This window comes from Hyalella azteca, unplaced genomic scaffold (assembly GCF_000764305.2).
Source record: "Hyalella azteca isolate HAZT.00-mixed unplaced genomic scaffold, Hazt_2.0.2 contig6125, whole genome shotgun sequence".
NCBI classification, from domain to species: Eukaryota; Metazoa; Arthropoda; class Malacostraca; order Amphipoda; family Hyalellidae; genus Hyalella; species Hyalella azteca.
This window is the reverse complement of record NW_025936293.1, coordinates 43,678-62,597: the sequence shown is the minus strand read 5'-3', so window position 1 is coordinate 62,597 and position 18,920 is coordinate 43,678. Positions and strand designations below refer to the sequence as shown.

At 39.4% G+C, this 18,920-nt stretch overlaps 2 protein-coding genes across 2 annotated transcripts in view; one reads left to right on the top strand and one right to left on the bottom strand.

Moving 5' to 3' along the window:
* Positions 1-508: 508 nt before the first annotated feature.
* LOC108682470 (carbonic anhydrase 14) lies at positions 509-13,586 on the top strand. Its single transcript, XM_047880735.1, has 8 exons — positions 509-530; positions 4,217-4,261; positions 5,071-5,235; positions 6,956-7,094; positions 7,780-7,952; positions 8,633-8,793; positions 9,189-9,275; positions 9,834-13,586. Exons 3-8 carry the CDS (start codon positions 5,193-5,195, stop codon positions 9,939-9,941), a joined length of 711 nt encoding a protein of 236 aa, XP_047736691.1. The 5' UTR covers positions 509-530; positions 4,217-4,261; positions 5,071-5,192; the 3' UTR covers positions 9,942-13,586.
* A 1,671-nt stretch (positions 13,587-15,257) lies between these two features.
* Positions 15,258-18,920, bottom strand: part of LOC108682468 — a gene marked incomplete in the record, with an annotated part of 14,039 nt that continues 10,376 nt past the window's right edge. The window contains 3 exon segments of the mRNA XM_018171633.2: positions 15,258-15,670; positions 16,035-16,230; positions 16,630-16,669. Of these exon segments, the coding sequence (XP_018027122.1) occupies positions 15,642-15,670; positions 16,035-16,230; positions 16,630-16,669 (265 nt within the window).

The following is an 18,920-nucleotide window of genomic DNA, read 5'->3' as shown; positions in this document are numbered from 1 at the left end:
CAAGGATAGCTAACAGATTAAATTAACGTGTGTCTGTATCCGGTAAAAATCCTGCCACCATCGTGTTGCGTTTCTTTTGTGGTCAGATTTACTAGAGTTTACTATTTACAAATACTTTGCATTCGTGCTAATCAATATTCTTGTCGTTTATCGTTGTTGTGAATCATTCATGGAATATACGCATCTGTTTGGAAAAGAGTGAAATATGTAAACCTCGACTCGGAAGTTCGTCTCTCTGAAATTTGTTAGAATTACAATACCCTGTTGCTTTGACGACAATGCTCCCTTTAGAATCCGTCATCCGGCGAGGAAACTAACCATTCGAACAAACAGTTATCAATGAAATCTATAGAATTTATAAGAAAAGTCAGGGCAATTTCATTGCTGATCGGCCGTCGTTTATTCATCGACTACACAGGCGTTGCCTGTAAATTTTTGGCTAGCCAGATGGGTGCTCCGCCGGTGCGGGACTGGAAATATTGAACGGAACTGAGGGCGGATATTGCAGCTTAGTCCGGCGGTGCGGAATGGTAACCTGACAATGAAAACCAGAAGCTATTGGCGCTAGTGTTGTCAGCAGTGTCACTGTTGTTGGGTACTTGATGACCTTGGTGAATATTGTCGTCGGTGCATCGATGGCTGGCCCATGGAAGATTGCTGGCCGTGCTCGACACGTCCGAAAGTTTTTATAGGAAAGTCACGTTTTCGCTGGTGCCATGGAACTCTTCATAGAGCGTGAGAATGGCGAGGCCGAAGCACAAGGTATTTCCGCATTCGCGTGGCGATTGAAAAGGGGATCCTCGTGCTGTCTATCACACACACCCTAGTGAAAGAATTTAATGTGGGCCAAATCTGTACGCAGAAGATTGTTTTTTAGTTGATGCCTGAACTCCTGCGTTTCTAAAACTTTTTGTGCTCTACGACTCGTCGTGTGTGCAGCCAGTCCAGGCTAGATGCGGCCAATTGCTGGAAACTATGGCGGTGATCCAATCCTCATGGTCCGTAGAATAAAGTTACTGGTGACGAAGAGTTTTTCAACCGGCAATAATTGATCGCAATAGCTACAAGTGAATAAATTTGTTCAGCTTTGTGTTAGATGTGGTGCTGGCATCATTTATGATCCAGTCGTGTTCCTACTGAACTACAGGAAAATAATTTACCCGTGTCTCGTTGACATTTCTATCAACATTATCATATATTCAGCTATACCCATATACGTGTCTTCAACGGGTAGGAACGTTGAAGTGTTTCTCGTTTGACAATGAATATCTTGCTTTGAAAGCATTTGAGAAATAACCAGATTCTGGCGATAGGCAAAAAGAATTGCCTCAACAACTCTGGAAATTAGGTAAAAATTACAGAATTCAACATTATTTCCGGAGCGAATTTGAAGCCGCGTATTATTAGAGCCATAATTAAGTACTGGAAGCCTTTCCTGTTATAAATGTTATATTGTAGAATTACAAATTCCGCAATAAACGGCTGAAGTTCCATGAAAAGTTTAAATCTCTACAAACTGCTAGTCAAGCACGTTTTTTTTATTTATGGTGTAGTTTTATTTCGGTTTATACATGCTGTCAAAATTTAGACAATTAATTTTCTAATATCTTTAATAGTGTTGAGACGACTGCAAACAGAAGTCCTTAGTCAAAAACAATTTTAACAATTTCTCAACATTGGAACTAATGCTTCATTTGGAATGTTACCAACTTTATAGTAACCAGAAAACTACCAGTTTACAATCAGAGAGAGTTTCACGCGAATTAATTAGGCACATTCTTTCTCGCGTACTAAAAAACACAGTATGCGCTCAGTCGCAAAGGGTGATTCCTGCCTTCTGTTTGTCTACTTTGCGTTGCTTATGAACTTCGTTTCAAATAATATCAACCTAAAATTAACAAATTTCTAAACGTTTAAAATGTAATCTCTTCGTATCTCCAGTCATTTTTGCCATCGCAATGTTGTCAACCTAATTTCGTCAAAATCTTGTTTTGACTCGACTAGAGCAATGAGTTACTTGCATATATTCAAGTTGAACCTGCATTGTGCGGCGGAGCTATGAAGTGTTTTGTAGCTATGAAAGGTCCAGTGTTTTCCGGTGAATAGAGATGTTTGCAGAATATACGAGATTGGGGGACCTGCATGCAGGCTCTCGGCAGCTGTATAGTCAGGACGTGGCCGGCGTTATATACAGCGGTTCAGGACGCTGTATAACGCCGGCGTATGTATGTATATGTATAATACGGGTCAGGACGTGACCGGCTTTGACGTTGCGATGTGTGGGTGGCGTTGACGTTGCGGGGTGAGGGTGGCGTTGACGTTGCGGTGTGTGGGTGAAGTTGACGTTGCGGGGTGTGGGTGGCGTTGACGTTGCGGTGTGTGGGTGATGTTGACGTAGAAGGGTGAGGGTGGCGCGTTGACGTTGCGGGGTGAGGGTGGCGCGTTGACGTTGCGGGGTGAGGGTGGCGCGTTGACGTTGCGAGTTCAAGCGTTGGTTCACTGCGATTTGGTTCTTTGTATTCCAAAAGCAGCGCGGAAGGCAGAGAGTCCGGGCAAGGCTTTTGTCCAAATGAGATCCTCAGCCTTTCTTAATTTTCTGGTTGGCACCAAATTGGAATTGCTTTTTTGACCTTAAAGCAGCATGCAGTCTCTTCGGGTAGTGTCTTGTTTTTGAAAATTGTTCAGTCTCGTTTCCATTTTACACATTCTTCATGATTTACTTATATGAAAATTCTCGTTTAATTGATCGAAATTCCATGACTCCGAATTTGACTAAATATTGTAAAGAAGCATAGCAGTTCAATTATTTACATGAACCTGTTAGCCACTCAGATATAATAAGCGATTTATTCAAAAGAAAATACAATCCGTTGTTCTCTGCACTTGTATTGTCTTGTAGTGTTTCGGGAGGTGTTGCAGAAGGCAAACGTTAAATGAAATCTTCAACTTTCTTCAAATTTTACCCTGTTTTACTTAGGGCTGTCCAGCAAGATATTATCTTAGTCGCAATCGCATAAAATTGCCAATTGGATAACTTCATTGGATTGGAATCCAGTCCTGCAGCAGGCATAAGCTTATCGAGGAAATTTCGCGCGGGCAGAAGTACTGAAACCAATACATAGGCAAGTAAAATCGGTCCCCAAAGTCCAGCGATTTTTGTTGGAGTAACTTGGGTATTTGTATTTTATTTCTGTCACTGAGCATGAAGAGCGCTTTGTGCTCAGACGACAGGCACAGACGCATGCAAATGTTCCTTAAAACGTTTCCGGAGACTGCAACTTGCAACGCCGACAGTCGCCTTCTTTGCAAGTCCCAAGTAACACAGTCGCTTTTTGGGTGGCCTGTTAAGGAAAGCCGTTTGTTGTCTGCTATTGATAAACCGAGGATACCAAGACGAAAATTTTTTATAACAGTTGAATTCCGCATCTGCTTACAAGCGTGTGAACGACTCGAATCTTTTATTTTTCTCGCTTTTCTATTACATGACCACATACCTAAATTTAGTTCTAAATCTACGACATACGCACATCATTCTTCCGAATATGAATAAGTTTCCTGTGCCACTGCACACTTAGTGTCGCGCAAACCAAAAAGAGTGGCACAGGAAAACTCGCTGCAGCGGGCAAACCAAAATTTCAAATTTGTTTTTTTTTCTTTGTGATTAATACCATTCTGTTACATATAACATGAATTACTGTAAATACCAGATATTTTAATCGACAGGAATATTTCGTGATTCTAATTACTGTTAGCTTTAGATGGGTGCGGGTGCAATTCTGCCAGAACAGTAACTTTTTAACACAATAATCATGCTCAATCATAGCGGAATACTGATCTCTTGATTAATGGAAAATCCGCGAACTCATCTCTCTTCTGTCGCAAATATTTGCAGAATTAATTCGTTTCTATCAACCTCTTTGTAGTCCGGGGCTTTTGTCTTCCTGTATTATTTTCTTGTAGGAAATTGTACTTCATAACTTTTCATAACATAAATTTTAATAACATCATAACAGAAATTTCGAATCTCACCTGACGTTTTCAGAGCACTCAACTACTCGTAATTTTCCTTGTATTTTTTTAAATTCGCATAGAATGGGCAGTTGCCGAGATAGGCGGATGCTCCTCACATTCTTCATTACTTGGAGCATTAATGAATGTATAATAATATGTAGGAATTTATTAGCTTATTCATCACAGTGATTATATTTGCGTGCAGGTTGTTCAGCAGCTGGCGGATCCTGGTCCTATGAAGGAAGTACAGGTGAGATTGCCAGAATAAATCAAGTGACGATACAAAATCTTTATTGTAACAACTAGTAAATTTAGTCAGAATTATCTTCGTTTCCTTATTGCCAGTAACGCTATACATAATAACGGTAATAACAATTTAATTGAAGCTCATAAAGCATTAGCTACTTTTCATGCACATGAAATTTTGTAATTTTCAGTTTATTTTTCGACAGAAACTAGAACTTCAAATGTAAATTCGTCTGGATTCAAATTTTACGTTATATTTCACGGACAAAGGGAACTATTTAAATTTTGCATACAAACAAAACATTAATAAGAAAGACTGTTCGATTAACTCACTTCAGCAATAATCAACTGGTTCAGAAATAAATGAAAATTATCAAAATCTCCTTATTGACATAATCACTTAACTCGCATCGATACGCACAATTCGAGTAGACAACAGCATGTCTCGATCATTAAATGTCAAGTTTAAAGCCGCTTTAGTTGAGTTTGTTTACCAATAACAAATTTCGTGCGGTATTTTCATGCATCCATCTAATTAAATCGAGAGCGATATGCAACATGGAGTGAGCGCTAACTTATAGAAGCGCGAGCTAATCATTAAAATTACCTAAATAAATCTAATTTCGTTCAGAAGTCCAACTTTTTAACAATATTTAGACAATTTTAAAGCCTTGCCTACAGCATCGCGTAATCCTATGCATTTATCATTGGTATGCACAAGATGACTAATTCTGACCAGCAGGAATAAAGTTTTTTATTTACTCCAGAATTTACAAATTGAATAACTTATATATTATTTTAAACGGTGATCAGGTCCGAGTAACTGGGGCCACTTGGTGGCGTCGTGCAACGGGCGCCGGCAGTCGCCCATCAACATCGAGACGGCGAACGTGAAGCGCGAGAACTGGAAGGCCCTCACCTTCAAGAACTACGACATGAAGCCTCGCAGGATGAGGATCAAGAACAACGGACACGCTGGTCAGTTCCTCCGTAGAATACTTAATAATGAGCATTAAATTCCGCAATATATTTTGTGCACTCGAGTATCCGGTTTATAAGCAACAACTTATCTTATTGATGGTCAGAAATCCATCTTGTCGACCTTCAAAACTACAAACATCTGATCTGAATTAGCAGATTTTTATGAATAAAGGGGAATAGACAAGCACTTTTACAAAACGATTCACATGGTGGAATTAATGGACTCGGCTCACAAGCGCTTATATACTCCCGACATAAACACGATGATCGTCAACGAAGCGGATCGCTCGAGGTCTCCTACGTAGATTTCTTTGCCGCATGACAGTGACTTGACAGCGCGCTGCATTTTCTTAAACGACAAGTCAGTGTTGTGAATGGCGCAATAACTAATAAAATTCATCCAAGTCCCTGCTTATCAATGTACAATCTAGTGCACGAAGCTGCATGGTAAAAATAGAGAACAGCCCGAGTTTCAGTATTCAAAATCGGTCTCGTAAATCTTTGAATTTCTCTCACACTCAATGTTGGTAATGGATTGAATTTATCCTTCGAAGTGAAATCTGCACTATAGAGAAGGTAGGGAAATAATTTTTTATAATCGTGTTCTATGTAGAAATTTATATACATCTCTAACGGGAGTGGAAGATGAGCGAACTAAGAAATAGCTTTTATTCCACTCTTTCATCGCGCGTATTCGATTATCGCAAGTTTACGCCTGCATTGACAAAAACCATCGAGCTTTTTTAAAAAAAGTTCTGTCAATGTCCTAAATTTGAGTTGGAAATAATGTACCTCGAAATCGTAGATATCTCAACTTGGTTTACAAAGGAAGTAAAAATTACATCCACAGCGACAAAATTTTACGCTCATCATCACGCAATTTGACGGTTAGGGCATAATTTTACGTCAATAAGCTCGCAACTCGATAACTCGTCGTTCGCAACAATGCAGTTTTGTCGTTAATATAACGTTGACTAAACGTTGTTTCAACAAAACCAACTCGTAGTCAACGTTGTTTTAACGAACCAACTCGTATTCAACTTCATTTTAACGAACCAACTCGTATTCAACTTTATTTTAACTAAACCAACTCGTAATCGACGTTATTTCAACAAAATAAACTCGTAATCGACATTATTTCAACGCAACCAACTCGTAATCAAAATTATTTCAATGAAACCAACTCGTAATCAACGTTATTTCAATGAAATCAACTCGTAATTGACGTTATTTCAACGAAATCAACTCGTGATTGACGATATTTCAACGAAATAAACTCGTAATCGACGTTATTTTAATGAAATCAACTCGTAATAGAAGTTATTTTAATGAAAAAAACACGTAATCAACGATATTTTAGTGAAATGAACTCATAATCAATTTTATTTCAACAAAATGAACTCGTAATCGACGTTATATCAGCGTAACCAACTCATAATCAACTTTATTTTAACGAAATGAACTCGCAATCGACTTTATTTCATCAAAATGAACTCGTAATCGACGTTATTTCAACTAAACCAACTCGTAATCAACGTTATTTCAATGAAACCCCCTCGTAATCAACGTTATTTTAACATCATTGACCTCAAGAATAACAATTCGCCTTCTACACTCGCAGCGCAAGTCGAGATCGACGCGGCGGCGGCCCCCCGCATCGACGACGGAGGCCTGTTCATTGACCTCAAGAATAACAATTCCTCTTCCACACTCGCAGCGCAAGTCGAGATCGACGCGGCGGCGGCCCCCCGCATCGACGACGGAGGCCTGGCGGGGGAGTACATCTTCGCGCAGTTCCACTTCCACTGGGGCAGCGACTCGTCCATGGGCTCCGAGCACACCATCAACGGCGTCAGGTGATTGCCGTGTGTCATGTGATCAATTTTAAAAACATTTGAAGCGTAAACAAAAGGCATTTGATCCAATGTAAAGTTTTATGTTATACTGCATGTATTTGTTAACGAGAAGAAAAAAGTTGATGGTTAAGCGATGCAATAGTAGATTTTGCGTATAGGTTCGTCCGTAGGTTTATTGAAACTCCAAAAATTGTCTGAAATCGTCTACTGAGAAATATTCTTATGGATATTTGTTTTATTTTGATAAATGTTCATATCGTAAATATTTTATCAGGAAATGGGAGATATTTAGACTCCAAATTGGCAATGCAACTGTTCATAGGCACCCTTATTGATCCGATATGCACAGTTACCAATGGAAAATCCTCATTATTGATCCATGTGTACATTTTTGAACAGATACCTGATAGCTGTACCTCTTTATTGACCAACAATCACATTGGTGCACAGTTACCTAGTGAGATGAATCTTTTTTAACTCGTCATAGATTTATGCAAAGATTCCTGATAGCTTACCTATTTATTGACCTCTTTACTAATTTTTGCACGAATACCCGATGAGGCCTTTTATTTGCCCCCGCTACTGCGAAGATGCGCGATGGAGATGCACCTTCAATGACCACCAAATTTAATAACACACAAATAAAAAATGAGCTGCATCTCCTTTATTTTTCATCTGGGCACAGATACCCGATGGAGATGCACATGGTGCACTACAAGACCGCGTACGGCACCATCGGCAAGGCTGTGCAGCAGGCTGACGGTCTAGCAGTGCTGGGAGTTATGTTCGAAATTTCCCAGACGGACAACCCAGCCTTCACTCCGCTCGTCAAGGCCCTTAAAGAGATCCAGGAACCTAGTGAGAATTCCTTCAAATATTATATTCATTCATTATTGATGAATAGCAGATTTGTGTATTTGTCAACAAAAATAATGTTTTGGGATTGACTGGTTGGAAAAGCCAGACTAGCCGCTGGATGGGCCTGATCGAAGAATCGTGTAGAATTATAAAATATCATCGGTTTCATAAGGCTAAAATTGATTGACTTATCAACTCTATTTTCCTAGATATTCTGCATGCACATCGTAGATTTATTAGAAATTATTTCCGAGCGAAATCGGATGTTTAATTTAACTCTCCATTTCGTCAGCTTCTTGTGATCAATGGAAGTATTTTGATAATTTGATGCATGAGGAAAAAACGCTGTGATAATTGTTCGCTCCACAATTAATAATAATATTATAATGAGGCAACAGCTTACTGAACATTTTTAATTATGAAATTCTTTGCTCTACATTGCCGTGCTAAACCGTACTTCTAGGTACTATACTCATGTTTTGTCTATTAGACGTTTATTTCCGATTAAGCATAATTCAACGGTTACACGGCAGGCATGACTGTATAAGCATGCAACGTAGTGCACCAAATACCAACAAAAGGTTATTGCAACTGTAATAACGATAGTAATGGATAAACAAAGGTACTCTCTATATTAATAGAATGGTTAAACTCACAATATTGAAACATTTTCTTAACAGGCATGACGATAGAAGTGGATGCGCAATACCCGCTGCGCGCGTTCCTGCCGCGCGATGTAGGCGCCTTCTACCGCTACGACGGCTCGCTCACCACGCCGACCTGCAACGAAGTCGTCACGTGGACCGTGTTTGATCAGGCCGTGCCCATCTCCGAGGCCCAGGTAGTTAACTGTCGTGTTTAATGATAAAGTGCCACTTAATTAAAGTGATTATAAAGTGATTATTTGAAATGTTTAATAGTGATAGAGTGCAAATTAAACAGCATTCTGACAACTATAGCTCAAAACTCGGTCGTGGGGCCGCATTGGAGTAGTCTTCAGAGGCTCCCGCAAGTCTGAAAAAAAAAAACTGTCGTGTGCACGGTGGTGTGGAGTAACTGTCGTGTGCACTTCCGAGTCGGAGATTCAACGTGTACACGTTTTTTGGGTACCTGTTATCGCGATTTTTTTATTGTATTGCGCGCGTGGAGTCAGTCTCTGTTTCATCACCGTATATGCGTAAACAAATTAAAATTTGGATAAATTTTCTATAAATAGAAATTTAATGCGTCGTGCAGATGGAGGTGTTCAGAAATATGCGTAATGACCACGGCCACAACTTGGTGAACAACTTCCGGCCTCCCCAAGCTCTCTCCAGCAGGAAGGTGAGTGTTTAACTCTACAAATATGAGTAAACATTATTATTTGAAGATTGCATGCTGCTCTTAGGTTGCAAGTTGGTCGTTAGTTAAAAACGTTATTTATAATCTTTAATCAAGGTTATTTTTAACACTAGGGCTCTGCCTCTACCATTATGGTTTTAATTTCACCTTTACCCTCTAAACTTAGACGCCTAAAGGTGAACATTTCAAAATATTATTGAAGTATAACAGCAACGTCTGAATAAAAACAACCTCCTTAAAAGTAAAATGCCCTAAATGCCAAGTTAGTTAGCTATTTAACGCTTTGACTGAGACTCGCGCCCCTAGCCTTGCGAAATTAAATAAGTACTGCACAAGGCTCACTTCACAGTAATGTTCGCGTGCGCCATACATGACACTATACACAGCCAGTCTCATTTGCGGTCACTGACGTGTGTAGTCTTGTGTTGTCAGTGCCGTGTGTTGTCATTGACGTGTGTGGTCGTGTGTTGTTAACTTGTCAGTGCCGTGTGTGGACGTGTATAGTCCCCAACATTCCTAACCCGCCCCCCCGGTTCGCAGGTCTTCATGAGCTACTCAGGCACAGGCTCCGACGCGAGCTCCATGAAGAGCCTTGGCCTCGCCGTCTACTTCCTGTCTACTCTCGCTGTCGTCGTCGCCAGCGTGTAGACAGGCGTCACCATCACTGCTGTGTGTAGACAGACGTCTCTAACACTGCTGTGTGTAGACAGGCGTCACTATCACTGCTGTGTGTAGACAGGCGTCTCTGTCACTGCTGTGTGCAGACAGGCGTCTCTGTCACTGCTGTGTGCAGACAGGCGTCTCTGTCACTGCTCTGTGCAGACAGACGTCACTGTCACTGCTGTGTGTAGACAGGCGTCACCATCACTGCTGTGTGCAGACAGGCGTCTCGGTTACTGCTGTCGTATCAGACTGACCGTTTTGTTCTTTATGTATGAATTCATTCTCACTTGCAGGGACCGATTAATTCAATCAGATGTCATTTGCTAGATTAACAACTTGCAAATCTCTTGAAGAACTTTATTCCGACTTGGCCATGACGACTCAATTTGCAACTAGCATATTTGATCGAATTTTTTACTTTGATTTGAAGATTGGAACAGGAAAATAACTGGTATGATGGGTATGCCAATGCCGTAGCTCTTTAACTTAGCAATAATTAATAACTATTTGAATCAACAGAGATATGCTCATCTGGAGGGAAAGAAAACTCGTGCGATTCATAAAATATACAATGTGTATATGATAATCCAGCATAAAAAAATTATTTTGTTTTGACCGTTGGTCTCAGCAAGTATTTTCGCTTAGTAGTAAGAAAGAGAGGTCGTTCGTTACTTGAGAAAACCGCTTTCAGCCAAAGTACCTATATTGAAATAACAACGCTATTTATTTGCTCTTTCCTCACACTGGAAATAATTAATTGAGCTCCACATGGCTTAATATAAAGGTAAAATCACATTGCACTAACAGCAACAGTAACGCGGTGCATAATTATTAGAGAAAAGACGAAACCCATAGATTTTCAAAACCATAAAAGGTCCTAAAAATTATGAGCTATGAATTGCAATTGTTTCTGCCAACTCAACTTCAACTTCAAACAAAAGCTAAAGTTGCACCAACTAAGTCGAGACCAGTATTTCGATCCAAAATAAACACATTTAAAATAGTTTTGATCAAATTTTCAATCGCTAACTATTAAATGTTATCGCTTCGGAGATAATATAAATTCGTGTATCGGAAATATCTTGTTCATCCAAGCCGATTTGGCTGAGGAACATAAAATAATGGCCGAAAATGAAGTTATTTTGATAAACGTAACAGTTTGGAGGGAGGGTTTTCATCTTAAAGATGTTATCGTCCTCCACCAGCCTTTGTAAATAGCCTCTTTAGACACAGTAGCCTCGTGAGTCTCGATCTTGAGTGCGGCAATTAACCTTTACTTTACACTGGCCTCGAGCGCTCATGTTGATCCGGTCGATCATTCCTTGATGCCGAGGGCCTGTCTTTGATTTTAATGCTATTTCAAATGCCTGTCTTTCCACTTGAAAAGCTCGAAATTGAAAAATACTTGACCAGCACCTTTAATGTGAACCGGTTAGGGCTTTGAGATTAAAAACTTGACACTTTCAAGACGTGAACTTTTTGAGTTTTAGCGATGTAATTGTTGTATGTTGTTAATCTACGAGAGTTACTGTTTATTAAGATATATATGCCATTTCCAGAGTTGATTTTACCATTAATGCTGCCATTTCGTGTTCCATGTCTTACCGCTTGGATAGAAACAAGCATATCAATGGGCAATTTTGCATTCTTTGGAGGACAAACACGAGCTCAAAATCGTTCTTATAGAATATGCCAATATAGAACTGCTGAGGTTTTTTAAGCTAATATATATGTAAGATTATTGTCTTCCGGTTTATCAACTCGATATCTCTTCGTCGTTCCGTTTTTACATATTTAGCATTCTGTAAAGTTGGCCTAGATGTACTTACGGTACATCGAGTCGGTACCATCGCTTAGCCAGGATTTAGTAGCTGCTCATCGTATGCGTATCCTGGGGTCTAAACCAGCTAGGGAAGGGTTTCAGTCGGCCGCTTCTCAGCCAGTGATCTTTTTAATAGTTGCAACAAGGAGCGTCATTTTAAACAAATTGCGTTACGATGATATACGCAAGATACAGAAACGTCGGTCTTTCGCTACTGAAATTGTATATGAGCGTATCCTCTTATTCAGTTGAATTTTCCATGTGAATTTTAACTTGAGGTATCCACAACAATTTACAATATTGAAAATGATGAAGTAAGTGAAAGAAAGTCCCATGCTGGATGAAACCCAACGCTTTGAAGTTTTTTTTTGGTTAAATTATATTGCGATAGATATTCCAAGGACCTAGTGTGTTAGATATTCCAAATGTTGTGTAGAAGGACACAACACGTAAGCGTTGTTCGCTCGGAAACCTCCTCTGACATGGCTATTCTTTACACGTAGCTCTCACCAAAGCACTCGCTGCAAGTCTCAACGCTCCTGTTCATGAGCGGATCGAGTATTGTATTTTAGTTCCATGCATTTTTCATCTTAAGAACTAGCATCTGTCGGATACCGGGCCATCGTTCATACCACAGCTGCCCGCATGGTGTGTTGCATATTATGATGGTATGCTAGAGCGTAATTAAACGAACTGCATGACACGGAAAAGTTTTGTCGCAGGGAGATATAAGAATATTTAATGCAGCTAAATTAAATTGAAAGCAGATAGCGAATCTCTCATGGTCCCAAGAACATTTCTTTTCTCGATGTTCCATTATAAACGAAATTAATCCCCCAAAATTATGTTATATCTGGTTAATGTTAGAAAGTTTCAAATACCTTGTTCTGAATAAGAGATGGAACACCATTCCTCTCTCGTTACATATTTTGTTTCATATATTATATATACAAAATTATACTATTTGGTTAATGTTAATAGGTTTCAAATAACTTGTTCTGAATAAGAGATGGAACACATTCCTCTCTCGTTACTTATTTTGTTCTATATATTCTGCATTTAAAATATACAAGGAAATAAACATTTGTTACATATTTCAATGCAGTTGAAGCAAGCTAGTCTATGCAAGAAGGCACGTGCCATAATTGTTGTTATTTAAATCATTAGAGAATTTCCAGCCCTGCTAACGGGTCACTGAGAGCAGCTCATTGTAAAATCAAAATATTATTATATTACCGAATACTTTAGTGCATGAACTGTTAATATACATTGTTACTCCATACTTAAAAAACTTTATTCACACGTTCGAAAGATATAGTAAATGTATATGAACATCAAAATATTGAACAGCCTTAAGAATGGTAAGCAACCTAACCGAGAAAGTATTCATTATTTCACAGGCAAACTTATAATTTGCTTTCCGATTAACTTGAGTGCGAAAAATTTATTCATAACCATAGTCAAACGAATAAATTATTAATTATGTAACGATTTTCATTAAAGAAGGAGATGAACATGTGCGAATAAAATAATTTTGCTACAATGAATGTGTGTGTTGCTCTCGTACGTGTTATTAACTTAAAACAATATATTAGTCACAAACACGAGTGCGCCGTTTTTGTTAGTGCGGAGTAAACGTATCTTGTGTTCAGTGAACGTTTAATCTTGGAGCCACCCAATTTACACGTGTATTAAAATTCCAAACAAAGAGATAGGACTTCCATTAAGACTCCGCACAAATCATGTACGTGCCAAGAATATGTTCTTTGTATCGATTAGTGTCGCTGAAATAAACAAGATATTCTCATTTTGCCCACAATTAATGAGTTACCCTTGAATTATATCTCGTCAAGTGAAGGAAAAATCACACCCACTCTACGCTATTGTCATTTACGATGCTCGATGTTAAGAGATTCATTTGTGCAAGTTAGGATAAGATGGAAAAATATTTAAATTGGGGGAGATAGGAAATATCTAGATTGAATAAGATTGATAGGGTAAATCTAGTTAGGTTAAGGCAGATAGGATATATAAAGAACCGAAGTATATATATGTGTTCATGCAGAATATACAGTTTATTCACAAATGCATCGATAATATTTAAAATATATATCTATTCTTAGTAATTGAAGACTGTAAAAGCTAGGTTAAATGAGCGCGCTAGTCCTCAAATTTTTATTTATTTATTTTTTGATTATTCAACTTTGCACTTGAAATGGATTTTAAAATCTGATAACTAACAATATATACAACCAAGTAAACATTAAAAACTGTATAGGAATTACGTTACCTGAGATTATAACCATCATAGATTTGTGCTGCAACTGTAAAAAAAGTAATTATCATGATTTGCTTTCCTTGTTCGCGTAATTGATTAAGTTTATGTTACGTTTAGACTGTCGCTTGATAGTTTGAATTGTTTCTCAATAATTAAATTATGAGGAATGGAATGAAATTGATGGTGAGTTAACAAAAAGGTTTTTTATTACCCGTAGCTTACGGTAACTCATTAGAGATCAAGTAACCCGAATTAGCTCAACAATAATATACTGTATTAAACATAAAAATTATAATATATATCTAAATTATATACAGATTCATCAGATATACATAAATTATATACAGATTCGCTTAAATACCTGTCAAAATAAAGTAATTGAGCAACCACTAGGGAACATTTCCATAATAAATTAGTTACAGGTGAAATTATACACAGAACACAAGTAAGCATTCATCGCAAGCGAATGATCACGCGGCCAACATGTGGATCATGGCAGGCAAGAACCAGCGCAACCGCTTCGAAAAATAAAGAACGGGTTAATGGATAATAAGAGACATTAAAGATGCACAGCAGTAAGTTATAAATGATGGAGGAAAAAACGTAAAGAAGACTGGAGACACGCGATGATACGGTAGGTCGCATAGACGAGATGTCGGCCACCCACACGAAACAAAAGAGCTGGGCTAAGATAACGATGAAGTGTACTTCTAGAGCGATAAGTTGGAAACTAATTAACGATGAGAATAAATACATATTGAAACAAGGTAATGATGAGAATAATTCATGGAAAGAGTAAATCAGGAAATCCGCGAAACGACGAGACAAAATCAAAGAAGAAACGAGAGAAAAATCAAAGAACGACGATACAAAATCAATGAAGCAACGAGACGAAATCTAAGAAACGGCTCAGGCTCGACAAAATCAACGAAGCAACGAGACAAAATTCAAGAAACGGCGCGACAAAATCAAAGGAGCAACGAAAAAAATCCAAGAAACGGCGCGACAAAATCAACGAAGCAACGAGACAAAATCCAGGAAACCGCGCGACTAATACAACTGACGGAGAGTTTAAATCCATAACGAGATGAGTTGCTGTAGCTCATTGCTACAAAACAGAGATCCTAAAACCATGAATGGCTGAGACAAAATTAACAGACATATGAAAAAATATGTAGGAGAATGGTCAAGTGAAATAAGATATAAATTATGAAACACTAGTTGAGAAATAATTAATAATTTTGAGTAAAAAAGTACCGAATCAATGCAAAATTAGTGAACACATTAGTTAAGGACCACATTATTGACTGATTGTAATTTTAACTAATTTAACAATACTAAACTAATAAAATAATTGAGTTGTCATTTTATCAATCTTGAAGTACGACAAGAAATGACGAACTGAAATGCGGACGGACCTGATTAGTATTTAAGCCGTCCTATGGCCATGGGGCTATCATACTGATGATATATAGAGTAATGGAATGATGAAGAAACTAAATAAGCAACCAATTAATTACAAACCAACCCATCAACTTGAGAAGTGATCTTGCGGTGTTGAACTCGTCTTCTGGTCGCGGAAGCGTCACGTCTTCGTCATGAGGCAACAAGGTTCTGGAAAAAAAACTTCTCGTGAATACGAAGGCTAAAATACCTAGTGCACACCCAAGTTACAGTATTAACTCTAATTCAATGCGATATTGTTGAATGATTGAATACTTCACGCGATCTGGCGCGTTTAGGCGGATAATCCAGACTGATTAAGCTCGCCTAGAACATAAAGTCTACAATATCTTGAATTTGTAAGTGGGTGAGTGGAAACTACTACACAGCACTTACACATGCGGTGTAGGTGTGGCTAGTGGAGCACTTGGTTAGTAACATACATCAAACACAGCACCGCATGTGGCACGCCAGTGTGGCGGTATCAAATATACAACATCGCCACACAACCACAAAATAGAAACATTCAACTCACTCTTGTGGCGTATGTGGCGCGCCAGTGTGGCTGCGTGCCTGAAGGCCGTGTGGCAGTGGCGGCACACGTAGGGCTTCTCGCCACTATGTGTGCGGCTGTGGCGCAGCAGGGACCCGCGTGTGGCGAAGGTTTTGCCACATTGTTCGCACGCCACACGCCCGTCGCTGTGGCTACGGACGTGCAGGTTCCGAGCGCTCTGCGGACATAGAAATTGTAATGCAAATTATTTTCAAATTTGAAAATATTTTTTCTACAAAATACACAAAGATCGATGGAAGTAAACGAATTAACAAAAAAACGTTCAATTTAGAACACTTATTCTTACGTTATCGAAATACCAGTCACTAAATAAGAGCAATCGAAAAAACAAAACTTGGCCACTGACGTAAATTAATGTAAAGGTTGCAATGCATTGGTTGAATGATGAATAACCAGCACTACTCACGTGTCAACCATCAACCTTCCCCTCACCACAAGCATCACTCTCACCACAGTTTCAACCCTCACTAGTTTCAACTCTCAGCACAAGCTTCACCCTCACCACAGTTTCAACCCTCACCACAGTTTCAACTCTCACCACAAGCTTCACCCTCACCACAGTCTTGAAGGCTCTGCCACAGAGGTTGCACAGCAGTTTATCACTACAACTGATCTTGTTATCACTACAGCTCACCTTGTTATCGTACAGAGGCAGATCTGCCTTATATCTGACCAGCGCCGCGTCGGACTTGAGAGCGCACGACACGCGCGCCAGCAGGTGGCGTCTCAGGGTGCCGGACTCCCTGAAGCTCCTGCCGCACACGCTGCACACGAACGGCCGCTCGCCTGACCAAGGCGCATTACGGCAAACATTATACCTTCTAATTGCCAAATCATCCTTGATTTAATTTACTGGGCCTGTACTTTCAAAAAAAGTTAAGAGACCGTAAGTTCATCAGCCAATCATTGACGGCCTTTCGAGCAAAATCCACCAATCATAGACAAGAAAATAGAGCGTAAGTACTTACGTTCACTTAGCGAGTTTTGAAAGTATGGCCTCAGATCAACTTTAAGGATTTCCTCAATATTTTATGCATGATCGTACTAGTATCCACGATACTTACTGGTCTACTTATAGGACTCAATAGGGAAAAGGTCAGGAAAAAACTCTCTTTGATACTGCCTTAGCATGGCAGTTACAAACAATAACAGTGGTATGGCTGTGACCTGGGAGCAATGTTGTGTTTAACAACGCAGTTCCTACCAGCCATTATATCTATGGATACATGAACTACATAAGCTTCAGGCAATGCTATTCTAAAGGCCAGGGGCCGTATTATCAAAACTTCGTAACTTTTCGTACTTCCGACAAAAAAGTTACGTGTTACGTAAGTATACCCTAATTTTGGCATTATCAAAACATTCGTACGTAAGACTTAGCTAAAAGCGTACTATCAAAACCATCTGGCCAACTGACCAATCAGAGGCTAGGGATTTGTTTACATTCTGTGAACTTCGATGGCGGGAATCGATGCCTTCGATGGTATCGACTATCGAATGCTGTCTGTCTGTATTGAGTAGGTATTGCTCCTTGTTGGCCCAGAAAAAGTCGTTCTAAAATAGTTGTGAACTCTTTTTAATTAACAGCGTGAGTTGAAGAAGAAATCTGTGTACGGAGCTAAAAATTATGGTTGGCAAAGATATAAAGTACCGACTAGAAGGAATGAATGAATTGAATTTTTGAAAATGAATGAAAAATTTTTTGAAAGAATGAATTGAATTTTTTTCCAATAGCACTGTTTAGCACGATCACATATTTTGATCGTGCAAATGTTGCAAGATCAAGTAGTGGAGCCATCACAAGTAGAGCCATCATTCTATGCGTGTATAATCCGCGCTGTCGGATTAATGACAAAATTCTATCACAAATCAAGGTGTTGCTCCTTGCTAGTAAATCAATAGTTTCCTATCGCTTCAGCAGACACTCTAAACTTGTGCAGAACTCCACTTACGACAACTCCGAGCAGGCGTACAGTTACGTTACTTATCTTCCCGCGCAAATGTTTTGATAATACCACCTCTAGAGCTACGTCATCAAGTCAGTACTTACGCCTCTCGTAAGTCGATTTTGCGTACTTACGAAGTTTTGATAATACGGCCCCTGATCAATAGTGTTACCATCAATAAAAAATTTGTTAATTTGTGAGGGCTGATTCGAAATTAACTGCACCATATCCAATTCAGAAGGAAANCAACTCTCACCACAAGCTTCACCCTCACCACAGTTTCAACCCTCAGCACAGTTTCAACTCTCACCACAGTTTCAACTCTCACCACAAGCTTCATCCTCACCACAGTTTCAACCCTCACCACAGTTTCAACTCTCACCACAAGCTTCGCCCTCACCTCAGTTTCAACTCTCACCACAGTTTCAACTCTCACCACAGTTTCAACTCTCACCACAGTTTCAACTCTCACCACAAGCTTCACTCTCATCACAGTTTCAACTCTCACCACAAGCTTCGCCCTCAGCACAGTTTCAACTCTCTCCACAGTTTCAACTTTCACCACAGTTTCAACTCTCACCACAGTTTCAACTCTCACCACAGTTTCAACTCTCACCACAAGCTTCGTCCTCACCACAGTTTCAACTCTCACCACAGTTTCAACCCTCACCACAGTTTCAACCCTCACCACAAGCTTCGCCCTCAGCACAGTTTCAACTCTCTCCACAGTTTCAACTCTCACCACAGTTTCAACTCTCACCACAAGCTTCACTCTTACCACAGTTTCAACTCTCACCACAGTTTCAACTCTCACCACAAGCTTCGCCCTCACCACAGTTTCAACCCTCACCACAGTTTCAACCCTCACCACAGTTTCAACTCTCAGCACAAGCTTCACCCT